This window comes from Tursiops truncatus, chromosome 8 (assembly GCF_011762595.2).
Source record: "Tursiops truncatus isolate mTurTru1 chromosome 8, mTurTru1.mat.Y, whole genome shotgun sequence".
Taxonomy (NCBI): Eukaryota; Metazoa; Chordata; class Mammalia; order Artiodactyla; family Delphinidae; genus Tursiops; species Tursiops truncatus.
Window position 1 is genome coordinate 57,355,330 of NC_047041.1, and position 17,229 is coordinate 57,372,558.

A 17,229-nucleotide genomic window follows, 5' to 3' on the forward strand; every position below is an offset into this window, starting at 1 on the left:
TTACCCATGCCCCCTGGTCACTGAGGCTTTTGCTCATTGTTTTTGATACTTTTTCCCTCTCTTTTTTTTTTTCAGATTAGGAATTATTATTGATGTGTCTTCAAGTTCACTGATCCTTTTTCTGCCATATTTAAACTGTTAAGTCCATCCAGTAAATTTATTATTGCAGATATTGTAATTCAGTCCTAGATTTTTTTCATTTATTTCTTAAAACTTCCATTTCTCTGTCGGAATTCCCCATCTGTTCAATCATTATGGTCATTGTTACCTTCGAGTTCTTGAACATATTCACAGTAATTGCTTTGAAATTCTTGTCTGCTAATTCCAACATCTGGGTCAATTCAGAGTGTATTTCTATTGGCTATTTACTTTTTCTCTTGCCTCTAGGTTAGATTTTTCTGCGGTTTTTGTTTTGGTTTGGTTTGGTTTTTTATGTGTATCTAGTAATTCTTGGTTGTATGGTTGGCATTGTGTATGCGTAGAGACTCTGGTTTCTGTTATTTTTCTCTGCTAAATTCTGGGGTTGTATTATGGCAGGTTGTTATATTGCTGGCTGATCACCATGGACTTGTGGAGTCTTGAAGTTACGCATTGTTTGCGTGGATCTATAGAAAGCCTGAGATGTTTATCAAGCTTTTCTATCTTGGTGGGATTGAAACTCTAAACTGTATACCTGGAGCAGGCAGTAGCTGAAATCTCTGCTCATTTCTTTCAGCCTTCTAGCTGTTGCTTTCAGATGGGCTCCTTGGAATCTCTCCTACATATGTACCATTAAAGAGGCAACTGAAGATTTGCAGGAATTTTATGTGTAGATATTAGGGCTCCTACTCTTGGCTCCCTCCTTTTTGTTATTTTCTTCCTTAATACAGCCACTCTGGTAGTCAGTTGACACCTCAAACCTGTAAAACTCTAGTTTTCTGCTTGAGTTCTAACCACCCCATATTGTTCAAACTAGGATTGGCTCTTGGGAAAACCTGTATAAAGGTGACCCTCACCTAGTGAGTGTGGGGTCCCTTCTAGTGTGAATTCCTCCTAGTTTGTACCTGCTTTTTGTTGCTCTTGAGAGCCTTCAAATAGTTGTTGTCCACAGTTAGTAAATGCTATCTGCAAGAGTGTTAGTCCTGTATACGCTACTCTGCTGTTACCAACACTGGAGTCTGTATTGAAATTATGGGGTAAAAATTAAAATATCTGATAAATGAAATAACTGAGACTATTTAGCATGTACATACTTAGTTTTATTTAATATAGAAGACCAGTTTGTTCCACAATTCCATACAGAATTCCTGAATTCTGTATGTTATTGCTTATCTAAGGTTAATGTAAGTAGGTTTTTGAATTAAATTATTTGGTCAGTGAGTAACACATATCAACAGAAGTGATTATGAAGAAATAATCTCAAATTCCTTTTGAGGTTTTTTTTTTTTTTTTTTTTTGCGGTACGCGGGCCTCTCACTGTTGTGGCCTCTCCCGTTGCGGAGCACAAGCTCCAGACGCGCAGGCTCAGCGGCCATGGCTCACGGGGCCCAGCCGCTCCGCAGCATGTGGGATCTTCCCGGACCGGGGCATGAACCCGTGTCCCCTGCATCGGCAGGCGGACTCTTAACCACTGTGCCACCAGGGAAGCCCCCTTTTGAGTTTTTGTTGTAGGTCAGTCATAATTCAGAAATGGTGCTAGTATTCAAAAATTTACCAGGTAAAATTTACAGTCCAGTCACACTCTTGGAAAACATTGAGAGTCACAGTCTTACGAGCTGTTAAGTAAGCATTGTGTATGTTTGTTCAGCCATGTGTCTGCAAAATGCAGTTACTTTTGATGATTGTGCATTGTACTTATTTTATTTGACAAAATCATGCTGTTCACCAAGAGGTACACAGAAGTCTTTCTGTATATAAGACATGTATATCAGTACTGAAGGTACCATCTAGCTGTACTTTACATGTACAGAGATGTCTTTTTAATTTTCTGCTAATTGGATTCCTCCTCCCCACTCCCTCATGTACTAGATTATAATATATATAATAAAAGCTTAAAATGGGCTTTCTCTATTGCTCTTTTTCCTTTTTAAACAATTCTAGGAGAGATTTCACTAATGCATCATTTAATGTCTAACCGTGGTTCAAGTAATTGGACCTTAATGCCTGAGAACTTTGGCTTAAAATAAAACAAATTTATTCCTACCCAATATGGCTACTTTTTCTTATTATTTAAAGATGTTCTTTGATTAAAACCTTTTGCCCTTTAGTCTGCTTTAAGCATTTAACCCTAAAATCTTGTTTCTGTCTTAAAGAATATTTTGTAGTTTTTAAATAAAAGCTATCAGGGTTAGAACTAGAATATATAATAATAATCTAACATGATCACTTGTAGTATATAGGATATTTAAATAATGATTTTTATCCTTTCAATATTTCATTAAAAGACAGCCTAAGAAAAATTTACCCTTTATTTCTCTAAATTTGTTTTTAAAAAAGCAATAATATTGCTTTCTTTATGAAAGTTGTCTGGTGTTTAAATTGCTGAAGGAAATGGTAATGATAAGGTGATTATTTAAGGCTCCAACTCATTTTTCATCTGAGAATTAGTACATTCTTCTAATGAAGTATTTAGTGTGTGGGTGTCACCCTTATTATATTCTCTAATGTTACAGTACTGGAAAATGGAATAGGAACTGAAATGCTCCTTGATCTTTAACTTCTAAAATCATCCGTGCTTATCAGAAGAAAAAGATTCGTTTGAAAGAGAAGGGAGGACTTTGTGAGAAATTAATGGTAGCTGATGGGCATCAGCACTAACAAGTCAGTGAAAACTTGTGTACCATTCACAGTGGAGTCGTGTGTGTATGTGCACGCGCGTGAATGAAAATTATTTTATACCTGCTGAGAAAACATATTTATTTTAAGCATTGGTAGGGATGGTGTCTTTCCTACACCACTGAATCCCATGTCAACCACAGTTCTTGGCTCATAGCAGGTCTTAATCTTATACTTTATCACATACCTTATTCCACCCGTATCAAGTGCCTACAATATGTAAGACCACTGTAGGTTCTTTGGAGAGCATAAAGTTATGTAAAATATGGTTCTTGACTTCAAAAAAACTTATAGTTGAAGAGAAGAATTACATTCTCATGAAAATTATGCAGTGAAAGGTAGATAGTACATGATAAATGCATAGCAAATGCTACAAGATAGTAAGATCCACAGTAATTATTGAGATGTAAAATGAATGCTGGCACAAGGAGGTATATTTGTTGCAGAAATGAATAAGATCATATACAATTAGGATGATCAAGGAAGGCTTTGTTTAAAAATGCCACAAAAGGGACTTCCCTGGTGGCGCAGTGGATAAGACTCCCTGCTCCCAGTGCAGGAGGCCTGGGTTCGATCCCTGGTCAGGGAACTAGATCCCACATGTGTGCCACAACTAAGAGTTCACATGCCTCAACTATAAGGAGCTTGCATGCCACAAATAAGGAGCCTGCAAGCCACAAATAAGGAGCTGACCAGCCACAACTAAGGAGCCTGCCTGCCACTACTAAGAGCCCATGCAACCAAATAAATATTTAAAAATAATAATAATAAAGATTATTTATTTTTAAAAAAAGCTACAACAAAAGAGCTAAACCCTTGAGGTGTATATTTGATTTGTATAGATAAGATGATACTCCAAGGAAGAAGAGAAATTAATACATAATACAAATGACCTACTATGCATTGTATAAATATTATGTCATAAATATTAACTTTAAGACATTTCTTTGTTGTCTTCCTACCAGGCAGTTTACATACAATATGTAATGTTTATCTATACCCCTAATTTATCCTTTTGTGCTTTATATCCCTAACACAGTAGGACTTTAATATCACTAAATGTCAGGAAGCCACATACATGGTGAACATGAACTGGTTGAATGAGAAATTATTATATTGACCACGCTCTTTTTTTATTTTATTTTTTAAAGATTATTTATTTATTATTTTTGGCTGCATCGGGTCTTAGTTGCAGCATGCGGGATCTTCGTTGAGGCATGCAGGATCTTTTGTTGTGGCGCGCAGGCTTCTGTCTAGTTGTGGCATGCGGATTTTCTCTTTTTAGTTGTGGCACGCAGGCTCCAGGGTGTGTGGGCTCTGTAGTTTAAGGCACGCAGGCTCTGGTTGAGGCACGTGTGCTCAGTATTTGTGGCACGGAGGCTTTAGTTGCCCCGCGGTGTATGGGATCTTAGTTTCCTGACCTGGGATCGAGCCCACTTCCTTTGCATTGTAAGACAGATTCTTTCCCACTGGACCACCAGGGAAGTCCCTGACCATGCTCTTATTAAGTCAATTCACTCATCAGATATTTGTTGATCACCTCCTACATGCCTAGTTCTGTTACGTTATAGGCAGTGGATATACAATGGTGAGCAAAATATCCTAAGTCCATACCATTATGAAGTTTACATTCTAGTATGGAAAGTTAGGCCATAAATGAAAATATAATACTTCATGAGGTTATAAGTGCTGTGGAGAAAAGTAAAAGTAAGGTCAGGGAGATAAAGAGTACTGGTGAAAGGGTTAAGATATTGATGTTTTGTAAAAGGTAATCAGGAAAAGACTGTCTGATAAGGTGATATTTGAACAGAGATCTAAAGGAATTGAGGAAGTAAGTTGTTTATATATCCAGGGAAGAACATTCCAAGCATCAAGTGCAACAACAAGTTCAAAGGTACTTGGCATGTTTAAGGAATAGTAAGGCTGGTTCAGTTAGAGTGGAGTGAGGGAGGGGGGCAAGTGTTAGGAAATAAGCTTACAGAGGGATAGTTCTAGGGGACAGAGGTCTAAGTCCATGTAGGCTGTAGCAAGGATTTAGGCTCTAGGCTTTTATTCTGAGTAAGATAGGAAGCTGTTGGAAGGTTTTAATCAGAGATTTGACATGTTCTGATTTAGGATTTAAAAGAAATCACTGGCTGCTCTGTGAAAAATAGGCTGTAAAAGGGTAAGGGTGGAAGGCAAAAAGATCCATTAAGAGCTGATTGCAAAAAAAAGAGAAAAAAACAGTAATAAAATAATCTTTCATTTAAGAAATGCTAGGCTACCAAAATTAAAATAGAGATCTAGCAAAAAATCAAAGTTAACAAATACTGAGCACTCATCATATGAGAATTGTGGTGTATAAAACACTCCCTGCCCTTACAGTACAAAGACAACTTTCATAATGGAAAATTTTCTGTATGTTGATGGAACTGATTAACTTAGCTTACTCTTTGAAGAATGGAATATCCTCTTGCTTATAAAGTACTTAGTTAATCTTATAATAAAGGTAAGAACTGGTAGCAACAATGATTTTACTTTGAAATCTTCATTTTACCCCTTTAAATTAAATACCTAAAATCATAGCCCAAAATATTCAACTTGAAAGTTTCTATGGAGAGCCAATATTCAGCTTGTCATCATCCCCAGAGCTAATTCCTGTAGCTGTCACTGCAACTTAAATATGCCTATTTCTCCTTAGAAATTACAAGTAAAATACCATACACCTGGAGGTTAGAGTGGAATTGATACCATTTTTCCAGGAAAAGAAAATATTCTGGTAAGCATCCTGAGAAGGATGCCCCAGAATGCCTATAGGAAGTGGATATTCAGTTAATCCAAGTGAGAGGATTTTAAAAAAAACATTACCAAATGTACTGGCCCCATAGTTAGTCCTCTGTCATTTCTAATATAGCAGAAGCCTCTTTTAGCATATCATTGGCATTTAAAATATGGGTTTTCCTTTAATAATTATTTAAAACAACTTAAACCCCTAGAGTTTTTTCCTTCCTGTCTTACATATATTTATGTAAGGATAGAACTTGGCTTTTGTAAAGCATTTTTTGGCCCATTTTGGGATGTCCTAAGTATAGTATAAGTTAGTGAAATTGATTCTTTTATTGGGTTGGCCAAAAGTGCCTTTGGTTGTTAAATAAAAATAAAAGACATTTTTCATTTTCACCAAGAACTTTATTGAACAAAGTATTCACCGTTTTGTTCCACTACCTTCTGCCATTTTTCAGGCAACTTCATAATTCTGTTTTCCTAAAACTTTTTATCTTTTTGAGCAAAGAACTGTTCCCGGTGCCTTTTACAGTCTTCCAAGGATTTTTTTTCCATTAAGAGAATTTTGGAAAGACCAAAATAAATGGAAATCTGAAGGTGCAATGTCTGGTAAATACGGCAGATGAATCAGAACTTCCCAGCCAAGCTGTAAGAGTTTTTGCCTGGTCATTAAAGAAACATGTGGTCTTGCATTATCCTGATGGAAGATTGTGCATTTTCTGTTGACTAATTCTGGACACTTTTCGTCGAGTGCTGCTTTCAGTTGGTCTAATTGGGAGCAGTACTCGTTGGAATTAATCGTTTGGTTTTCCAGAAGGAGCTCATAATAGAGGACCCCCAATCCCACCATGTACACAACGTCACCTTCTTTGGATGAAGACCAGCCTTTGGTGTGGTTGGTGGTGGTTTATTTCACTTGCCCCACGATCTCTTCCCTTCCACATTATTGTACAGTATCCACTTTTCATCGCTCGTCACAATTTGTTTTAAAAATGGAATGTTTTCATTACATTTCAATAGAGAATTGCATGGAGAAATATGGTCAAGAAGGTTTTTTTTGCTTAACTTATGTGTAACCCAAACACATAAGCGATGAACATAACCAAGCTGGTGCAGATGATTTTCAGTGCTTTAATTGGATATTTTCAGTGTGTCATCTCTCTCCTGCATGGTGTAACATTGTTCTCAATTAATGTCTCGATTTGATCGCTATCAACTTAAACTGGTCTACCCGACCATGGAGCATCGTCCAGGGAGAAATCTCCATCACGAAACTTCGCAAACCACTTTTGACATGTTTGATCAGTCACAGCACCTTCTCCATACACTGCACAAATCTTTTTTTGCGTTTCAGTTGCATTTTTACCTTTCTTGAAATAATAAAGCATAATATGCCAAAAATATTGCTCTTTTCCTTCCATCTTCAATATTAAAATGGCTACACAAAAATTCACCAATTTTGATGTCTTTTTTTAAATGCACGCTGATATGACAGCTGTCATATAAAATCTAACAAAATTATTTCGAATGAAGTTAAAGACAACTGAGTGCTACCAGAGCCATCTTACGGAAGAAAACGAACGAACCTTTGGCCAACCCAATAATTTAATTGAAATATTTTGAGGGAGCACCAAATTTTTCAAATACATTGATTAAATTTTTATGTCTGTGATTTTTGTATATCATAATAGTGTTTCACAAAGCAAATTCCTCTTCCCAAGATTGTTAGCTGTTTCTTCACACAGCCCTTTCCACGGTGCTTTCCATATAGAAAGAATTTCCATTTATACTAGGCAACATAAGGTAGTAGGAAAAATATGAACTTTAGAATCTTGGCTCTGCTATTCATTTGGTGGATGGCAAATACTCTCTTTAGCCTTAGATTTCTATAAAATGGAGATATTAATACCTTCCTCACAAGTTACTGCAAGGATTATGATGAGAAAATATGTAAAGTTAAGCACTCAGTATTACCTTTTTTCTTGCCTACATGATTTGATTGATTACTTCACACTCCTTACAGATTATTGTTACAGCACCCTCACAGCACATTAGAATCATCTGGAGATTTTGGGGGTTTTTGTTGTTTTTGGCCACACCGCGGGTCTTGAGGGATCTTAGTTCCCCGACCAGGGATTAAACCTGTGCCCCCTGCAGTGGAAGCGTGGAATCTTAACCACTGGACCACCAGGGAAGTCCCTCATCTGGAGAATTTTAAATGAAATGTACTAAGAACCTAGCCCCACCCAAACTAGTTGAATCTGTCTTTGGGGGTGGGACCCAAGCATCTGGTGTTTTACTTGTTTTTAAGTTTCCTGGGTAATTCCAATGCACTATAGGTGTTGAGAACTACTGGTCTTGAAGGAAGGACTTCACACATAACCTTTCAAGAAAGCTTTCCTGAAGTATTTAGTTCTAATTCTCAAAGGTAAAAATAAAAGAGTGGGGGGACCTATGGGGTCATGTTAACCCATTTACTCTTCCGTGTCGAATATATTTAATTTTGTAGATAATGGAGGCTTGTTGCTTTCTTTGAGTGTATAGTTCTCAGGGGAATTCCCTGGCGGTCCAGTGGTTAGGACTCTGCACTTCCACTGCAGGAGGCACAGGTTAGATTCCGTCAGGGAACTAAGATCCCACAAGCCGCGCAGTGTGGCAAAAAAAAAAAGTGTGTATTTCTCAGATCTACCAGTTAATGTTCTGGTCCCTCTTTTTTTTTTTTAATTAATTTATGTATTTATTTTATTTTTTGGCTGCATTGGGTCTTCATTGCTGCACGCAGGCTTTCTCTAGTTGTGGTGAGCAGGGCTACTCTTCTTGTGGTGCGCGGGCTTCTCACTGTAGTGGCTTCTCTTGTTGCAGAGCACGGGCTCTAGGTGCGCGGACTTCAGTAGTTGTGGCACGCGCGCTCAGTAGTTTTTTCTGGCTCACGGGCTCTAGAGCGCAGGCTCAGTAGTTGTGGTGCACGGGCTTAGTTGCTCTTCGGCATGTGGGATCTTCCCCACCAGGTATCGAACCCGCGTGAACTGGCAGGCGGATTCTTAACCACTGCACCAACAGGGAAGTCCCTGTTCTGGTCCCTCTTAATTGTTGTTTCCTCCCATTATATTTGCTTGTGTTAATTGAATCTTTGTTTTTAAAAAATCCTTTTTCATATTTGATTGGAGAGATTCAGTGGCATTTGTTTTTCCATCTAGTTGAAGTTTATCAGCGTTTTCCTTCACTGTCACTCTGCATGTAAATTTAAAATTCCTTTTATAATTCCTTTTTCTACAAGAAACTGAGTACATTGATTTCTTTTGTTTCCTGTTTTCTGGGGTCAGGAGGAGTCAATGGGCATAAGTGTTGCTAATTTTTCTTTTACTTGATTTAAAAAAACAGGCTTGGGCTTCCCTGGTGGCACAGTGGTTGAGAGTCCGCCTGCCGATGCAGGGGACACGGGTTCGTGCCCCGGTCCGGGAGGATCCCACGTGCCGCGGAGCGGCTGGGCTCGTGAGCCATGGCCGCTGGGCCTGCGCGTCCGGAGCCTGTACTCCGCAGCGGGAGAGGCCACAGCAGCGAGAGGCCCGCGTACCGAAAAAAAAAAAAAAAAAAAAAAAAAGGCTTTCTCAAATCTGTGATCATCTGCTAAATAGTATTATGGATAGTCATGCCTAAAGAATTATCTGAGGGACTTCCCTAGCAGTCCAGTGGTTAAGACTCCATGCTTCCAGTGTAGGGGGCGAGGTTTGATCCCTTGTTGGAGAACTAAGGTCCCATATACTGTGCAGCGCGGCCAAAAAATATTAAGAATTATCTGAGAATTCAGATGGAAGTGAACTCAAAGAAGCCAGTGGATAAAGGTACTAATCAACTATTTGTACTGCACTGTGTGCTTTCTGATGTGTTTTCACGTGCATTAGCCATTGTTACAACTAACATTTTCAAGAATATCTACTGCATGTCAGGTACTAGGATAACAAAGATGAAATATGAGCCTTGTCCTCCAGTGGTTAAAGTCTAGAGGGAAAGACTGGGAGGTAAATAGGCCATTATAATCAGTGTAATAAAAGCTCTGAAAGAAGAAATGCAGGGGACTTCCCTGGTGGCGCAGTGGTTAAGAATCTGCCTGCCAGTGCAGGGGACATTGGTTCGAGCCCTGATCCAGGAAGATCCCACATGCCACAGAGCAACAAAGCCCGTGTGCCACAACTACTGAGCCTGCGCTCTAGAGCCTGTGAGCCACAACTACTGAGCCCACGTGCCACAACTACTGAAGCCCCCGCACCTGGAGCCCGTGCTCCGCTACAAGAGAAGCCACCGCGATGAGAAGCCCATGCACCGCAACGAAGAGTAGCCCCTGCTCACTGCAACTAGAGAAAGCCCGCGCACAGCAACGAAGACCCAATGCAGCCATAAATAAATAAATAAGCAAACAAATAAATATATTAAAAAAAAAAGAAATGCAGGATGCTCTTGGAATATATAGAAGTGTTTAATTATATTGGAAGATGATGGGATTGAAGAAATCTGGGAATGGGGTAGGGAGGTTTTTCTCAGAGTTATCAGGGAATGGATCCTGAAGGATCTATCAGCTAGACAGATTGAGCTGGGAGCAGGGGAGGATATTCCTGTGTTATATTATGAGAATAGATAGATGGGTGTAACTCTAACAATACCCTCCCTGAAAGACCTCATTAGTTATGTACTTTTCACTAACTAGAACTTACTTTAATTTTTTAAAAAACCTCAAAACTTGTAAACCTCATTCTATTTTCACAGAAGGTAAACAGACCTTCCCTATGCCTCCCCCATGAAAAAAAAATTTCAATTTCTAAGCTAGCCCATAATAAAATATTCTTAGAAGCCAGAAAGATTATGTATCTTGAACAAGTAGGCAGTTTAATAAATATTTCATGTCCGAGCAAGCTATGAGATCTTGGGGAGGATTTCTGGATTTTCCTAAGTAAGAACATTTCAGTTCTGCTTTAATATTTTCAGATGATCTCTCCCAACCCCCCCACATTTTTCCTGTCAGTTTTACATAGTTTCTTAAAGCAGGATTTTATGCCTATTGGTGCTTTGCTGTAGTCCTACAATTCTTGCAGAATTTCAAAATATTCTGTTCCCTTAGCCCACAGGACCATGGGTTATTGCGACTGATACTCAATTCTGATAGGAAGAGAGCTACTGTATATGAAAGAGTTTCCATGTAGAAGATCAGCCCTAAGCATTTTACATAATGATTTCCCTTAATTTTCACAGTAATCTAGTCAGTTAAGTGTACTATTATCTTAAGCCCATTTTACAGATGAGAAAATTGAAAAACAGAAAGATGACCTGTCACATAAGTGGCCTACCCAGAATGTAAACACTTCACCTTTTAGGTTTTAGCCATCTCACCTTAATATCTTTTGCTTTCAATATGTGATTTGTATGTCTTTGTAGTCATAGTAATACACTGGAATTATTGAAAGAAGTCTTTATGCACACTGCTTTTTTTAGTGCCTTCCTTTGCCAGATGAAGTCCATATTCTTTGCAGGTCTTTCTTAGTCTGGCTTTCTATATATATATATATATGTATATAGCTTCATTCTAATCCTTTTAAATATTGTGTGCTCCAGTCGGTCTGGACTACCTAACCATTCCTGAAAATCATTGCGGCCAAAACTGAATATCACCATTATAGAACGAATTTCTGGGATACAAGATTTGGTTTAGTGCCGCATTGTCAGCTGCTAGATTATTCCGGTAGTCACTATACTTATTTCTGGTTTGCAGTACTAAATAGATGGTTGTTTTCAGTTGATGTTGGAGGGGGAACACATTTTTTTTCAGGCTTTCTTATTGTCTATAAAATGTGTTTTTCCTTCATACTCTATATTCTTTATCTCTGGATGAAAAGTGATTTTTAATGGGTGTTAGACTTTTCCTGATGCATAAAATTTTGAGCTGACAAAGTTGACATTCTGCTTTTAATTCATTATCTAATACTATTATATAAAAACTTCAAAAGATTAGAATTATTGTCCAACTTTGCATGCATTAATTAATTATAAACACTTGCTAGTTTTGAAAGGGCATAATATTCTTCCTAAAGTTATCTAATGCACTATATTAACCTATTTCTGTGTTCATTTTGCCTTTGTAAATTTTAAGTTATTTTTGTTCATAAAATTAACAGCTTTCACAGACATTAATTATTGCAGCGTTTATTCTTTTTCTTTTTTTTGCTGTACGCGGGCCTCTCTCTGTTGTGGCCTGTCCCGGTGCGGAGCACAGGCTCCGGACGCGCAGGCTCAGCGGCCATGGCTCACAGGCCCAGCCGCTCCGCGGCATGTGGGATCTTCCCGGACCGGGGCACGAACCCGTGTCCCATGCATCGGCAGGCGGACTCTCAACCACTGCGCCACCAGGGAAGCCCTAGAGTGCTGATCTGTATTTGAAACTGAGTATTCATATATTAATCCAAATGGACCCACCTTTATACAATTAATGTTACATTGATTTGATTGATGGTAATTTACACAACCACGTGCACAGTTTCTGATGTTCAAGTAAGCATTCTGCAATTTTAAGTCTAAAGCTGATTTTGGTTGAATATTGAGGCTAATGCCTAACTTTGGCACATCTCTAAATGCTACTAAACGTTACAGAACCAAGACAATTATACTTTTATTCAGATCTTCCTTAATCCTACCACATCATACTTATTGCCTACAGATAAAGATTTGTTCCTTTTCTATACTTCTTTCCCTAGACAGATTACTTATAGTTCCATTCTTTCATGTTTGGCCTTCTTTCTGTTATTTCTCATTTTAATTCAGCAACATTTATGGAGTGCTTAAACTCTGAGTGCTTTGTATGGTATGCTTTTCAACCATGTGAAATCTTTAAAACTGCCTTTAAATCCCAACTCAAATGTCATTGCCTGAGGATCTTTCTCGGCCTCTTGAGTAGGGCCTTCTTACATCTGTATTGCCATATCATTTTCTACTTCCTTAGTTCATAGCACTCATTGCATTGTAACACAAGGAATGGTTTGAGTCTATCTCCTTTGCCAAACTGTGAGCTCCTTGAATCTAAAAAGCACAGCTTGTTCATTTTTGTGTCCCTAGAGAACTTTAGACAGTGCCTCAAGTAAGCAGGTACTTAGTATAAGGTAGTTAACACCATATATGCATTTTAATTTATAGGAATTTTACACTGCATGCCTAACAAAAAGAAATGATTGAAATAATCTGCAGTTTTACCTGCCATTCTTCCCAGTAAGTGGATAGCTAGGATTGGACATGAAGTAGAGAGTATGAATCTGTTGTTCCTTCAGTCAGTTTCTGTTCCCACATGCCTCTCAAAGTGAACATCTCACCAGGATTGAGTGTGGTATGGTGGTTTCTAACATAGTGATTTCCTAAGGATTTATCAAGGGCAATTTTGACTAGATTGACTTTCTCCATATGTATGCTAACTTTAGAACCTAACTCATTATAAAAGATAGGAATGCCACTATACAGTTTAACTAAATGAACATTCTGTCCTTACTCTGAGTTCCTGTAGTAGTTTGTTTTTATGACTCAAATGATACTTTTGCTCCTTAGTTCTTAGCTATTTGTTCATGTCTAATCTCACCCGTTGGAAAGCAAGGATCCTCTGTATTTGACATGCTGGTTTTCACATGATATTCATTTTTAGAATAAATAGACATTTTAATGTGCTTTCATTGTGCTAAGGTCTAAGGAATAACCCAGAAGCCATATCCTTTAACTCAACCATCCAGTGGTCATCCCTTTACTTGATACCTTTTGCTAAATTTTCCCTCCCAATTATCACGTCTCTTTTTCCACAGCTCTTCCGACGTGTTGCAGCAGCTCTACCTGGAATGGAAAGCACACAGGACAGAAGCAGAGAAGACAGTATCCTTTTTGTTTCATCAGGCAATTTTATTGTTACTACAAGTCTTTAGAGCCCCACTTGGTTGGCTTAGGAATATTATGCCATTGCCTTTTACAGCCAAGAATTGATGGTTTAGGAGCAAAAAGTTTTTCTATAACGAATGAGATCTGGTTATCCAGTTGCATTCTTTGCAGGCTGCTGCTCACTACGATTAATCAGTGAGAAGGTTTGTGTTTGTTTGCTTGCTTGATTTTTAGTGAGCAGGAAACTCTTAACATCCCACCCTCCTGCTTCTTAATTTTGACATCCCTTGGCTCTGGGCTTTTTCCCCACAATATATATCATATTTCCTTCCCCTGCTTTTTCTATCATTTGAACTGTCTACTTGGCATAGGCAGGAGATAACTAAGTTTGGAGCTTTATCGTGGCCTCTTCTTTCAGAAATGGGACAGAATGAAGCACACGTAATATTAGTTATTTAAAAGAATTTTGAATTTTGATATTTTCCTTGTTGTCTCATATTTACCTTCTAGTGTTTTTCCATATGCAGACAGTTTTATTAAGCCATAGAATTCATAGCACTTTGTATTCAGCTCTTCCCACTTCTGAATGTTTTATGTTTTCTAAGCCTTTATTTTAGCAGCATAATGTGTTCTATAGAGTTGAAGCCCCATTATTTATTAAATTCTCTCCCTGTTGTGGAACTCTCTTATAGGCTATTTTCAGATTTTTATTATAGATAATTTTTTAAGGAACATCATTATATGATTTTTTACTCCTGTAGAATAATTTCCTTAGGATAGATTTCCATGAGTAGGAATTAACCTTATTCTGAACCTTGCTGCATATAGGAGATATAAGCAAGTTTATTCCATATGAGCACCTTATATGGTGAGCGAGCTATATAGAAAATAGTGGCTGAGTAGTCTCTGAAGCCAAATAGGAATGGAAGGGGATCTTAGCAGAATTGTCGATGTTCAGCAGAATTGGAATTGTACTTTCCCATTTACAGTTCCTTAGCTTTTGTTTCAGTGATTGACATAAAACTGGAAAAGCCTCAGGAGCAACCAGTCAGCGAAGGAGGCTGTTCCTGCTAATCCCCCATGGCATCTTCAATTTTCCTCCAGAAGCTCACTGCTTTGGCCCCCTTACTCTTTCATTGACTGCAGTGTGAATATTGGCTTGAACCTTTTCCCTTCAGTAATAACGTATTGCAATTCAGCATTGCTGCCTGTCTCTTGGAGATGATCTATTAGCTTCACAAGCACAAAAAAGTCAGTGTCTTCATTATTTATATTTTACAAAAAGCCAAACAATTGCAGCATATTCCAGTGGTAACTTTAAAAATTAGATACATTTTCTTAACATTTTTGTTTCCTTTTTAATGTTATGAGAATGTACTTCAAAATGATGGAAATCTCAACAGTATGTGGCTTGGTTAAGGAGCAGTTGTTCACAGCAGCACTTGCCTACCTACTTGATCTCTCCCTGCTTTACTTGCTTGTTCTTTACCCCATTTCCTATTCCAGTCCTTCCTCCATCAAAACAAACAAGAGGGGGCAAAGCAGTAGTCAGACCAAGCCCATTGGAATTATCCTTCAGTTTTAGCAATACCACTTGTCTCAAGATATCCAAAATTATTCTTAAGCACTGATATAAATTAGTTAGACCTTAATTGAGGTCAAAACTCAACTATCATGGTAGGCAGTGCTGGAATAAGGAAAAGGTTCTGGTGTGTCTTCAGAATGAGTCCTAATGAACATACTGAGTACTTACAAGTAAATGAACATAAAATATATTTCTGACCAAAACAAATGATTCTTTCACATGTTAGACTCCGGGAGAGAAAAGTAAAAGTGCTTCAGAACAGGTTTTAAATATTTAATTCTTCTAAGATCTATTTCTTCCAGGATTTTAAATTTGTCAAAATCGAGTTCTTCTGTTTGTTTAAAAAACAAAACTAAACTTTTTTAGGCAATAGATTTCTCTTGGGTTTTCTTTTTCTGTCTTCCTTTTCTTTCTTTCCTTCTTTCTTCCTTCCTTTCTTTCTTCCTTTTTTTTTGAAATGCTGTGCAGGCAAGGCACTGTAGTAATCAAATTCCTTTAAGAAGAACCAGTGGAAGAATTTAAATTTGGCACTTTGATCGAAACTACTGTAACTAGTAGAAACAATGATATCTAAACCTTACCAACTAAAGAATCCTCAAGAGAATAGCAAATACTTTGCCCAGGACAATTGAGGTCAAATTGAAAGTGGAAACAGTTTTCTTATAAGCCCTAGAGGCAGATCTGAAAAAGCATACATAGAAGAGGGAAAGGAGAGAATGAAAATAAAACTTAATATGCAGATTTATGCCTTATTTTTCAGCATTTTTTTATGTTCTCTCAATCCAGTTTTGCTTTTTATTAGATCTGTATAGTTTGCTTAATTCACTAGTGATTTAATTTTATATTTAAGCTACAATTAATCTTTTTTCTTTGGTGATATTTATTTCTTTGCCTTTTTTAAAACTACTTTCAATTTTTAGATATTTTATTTAGAGCTTCATAACAATGGCAATATGTATTTCCCTTAAAACACTGCAAACAAATATACTAGGAGTGCACCATTTTAATCTTTACTAGTTATTGTGAGATTGCTGTGTAAGTTAATAAATACATTTGTAAATACATTGTTTGCAAGAAGAAAATTTCTGAGTTACAGCTCAGGAAAAGCCTGCTGAATTTATGTTGTAAGCATTACTTAACACAGTATAAGGATGAAAAGGCAACAAAAATATCTTCATACTTCCTCATCCCCTCATTGCAACAAAACCCTTAACTGGGAGAACCTTATTCCTTCCCCTCTTCCTCCTCCACTTCCCACTTATTGTCCAACCTTATAATATTCAGAGAGCACTTGGATTATGGGTCTGAATAGAGAAATGCTTTCAGATAATCATTAGCCCACATACCCCAGTAACTTGTACTCAAAGACGGGATGGAGTTGTAAAGTGCTTTTATAATACAATATTATTGTTAAAGGCAAGGGTTGACTCTTTTGTTTTATTTTGACATGGCATGTCCTGAAATAAATATCAATTCAATATGGCGATGGGTCATATTCTTTATTTGGAAGAAGTTGTGATTTCTGACATGGGGGTGATTGTGTTCCTACACTGTAGCATTTGATTCTTTTTAATGTATATTTAAGGCAGTAACCAGTTAATGCTGCTTTTAATATTGGTCTTTTTATTTAGCTGGGGTTCTTCAACCAAAGCAGTGAAGTGTGTTCATAGTGCATTCTTTTTTTAATAAACACAGTTTTGCTGCCCAAAAAATGTATAAATAAACACAAAAGAAAACATTTATTGACTTGGTTTCCCATTCCTGCCAAAGTGATGAATTACCATATGCTACTTCCTCCCTAGGACTATAAAGGGAATGTGGAATCCAGAAAAATAGCAAAACAACAACAAAACTGAGAAACCCCTGGGGAGTCACAAGACTCTTTTCAACTGTTGAGGGTGAGGGAAAGTGGCTGCAACTTGAAAGATAGGGCTGGGCTTCCCTGGTGGCGCAGTGGTTGAGAGTCCGCCTGCCGATGCAGGGGACACGGGTTCGTGCCCCGGTCCGGGAAGATCCCACATGCTGCGGAGTGTCTGGGCCCGTGAGCCATGTCCGCTGAGCCTGCACGTACGGAGCCTGTGCTCCGCAATGGGAGAGGTCACAACAGTGAGACGCCCGCGTACCGCAAAAAAAAAAGAAGAAAAAAAGAAAGATAGGGCCACTGGTGGAGG

General features: G+C 38.0%; 1 protein-coding gene across 3 annotated transcripts in view; it reads left to right on the plus strand.

Moving 5' to 3' along the window:
* The window catches only part of RAB6A (RAB6A, member RAS oncogene family), a 67,411-nt gene extending 50,870 nt beyond the window's left edge, over nucleotides 1-16,541 (plus strand). For all 3 annotated transcript variants that reach the window (XM_033862305.2, XM_073808503.1, XM_033862304.2), the window contains 2 exons: nucleotides 13,404-13,470; nucleotides 14,483-16,541. In XM_033862305.2, coding sequence (XP_033718196.1) covers nucleotides 13,404-13,470; nucleotides 14,483-14,547 — 132 coding nt within the window. In that variant the 3' untranslated portion in view covers nucleotides 14,548-16,541. The remainder of the gene's footprint in view (nucleotides 1-13,403; nucleotides 13,471-14,482) is intronic.
* The last annotated feature ends 688 nt before the right edge of the window (nucleotides 16,542-17,229 follow it).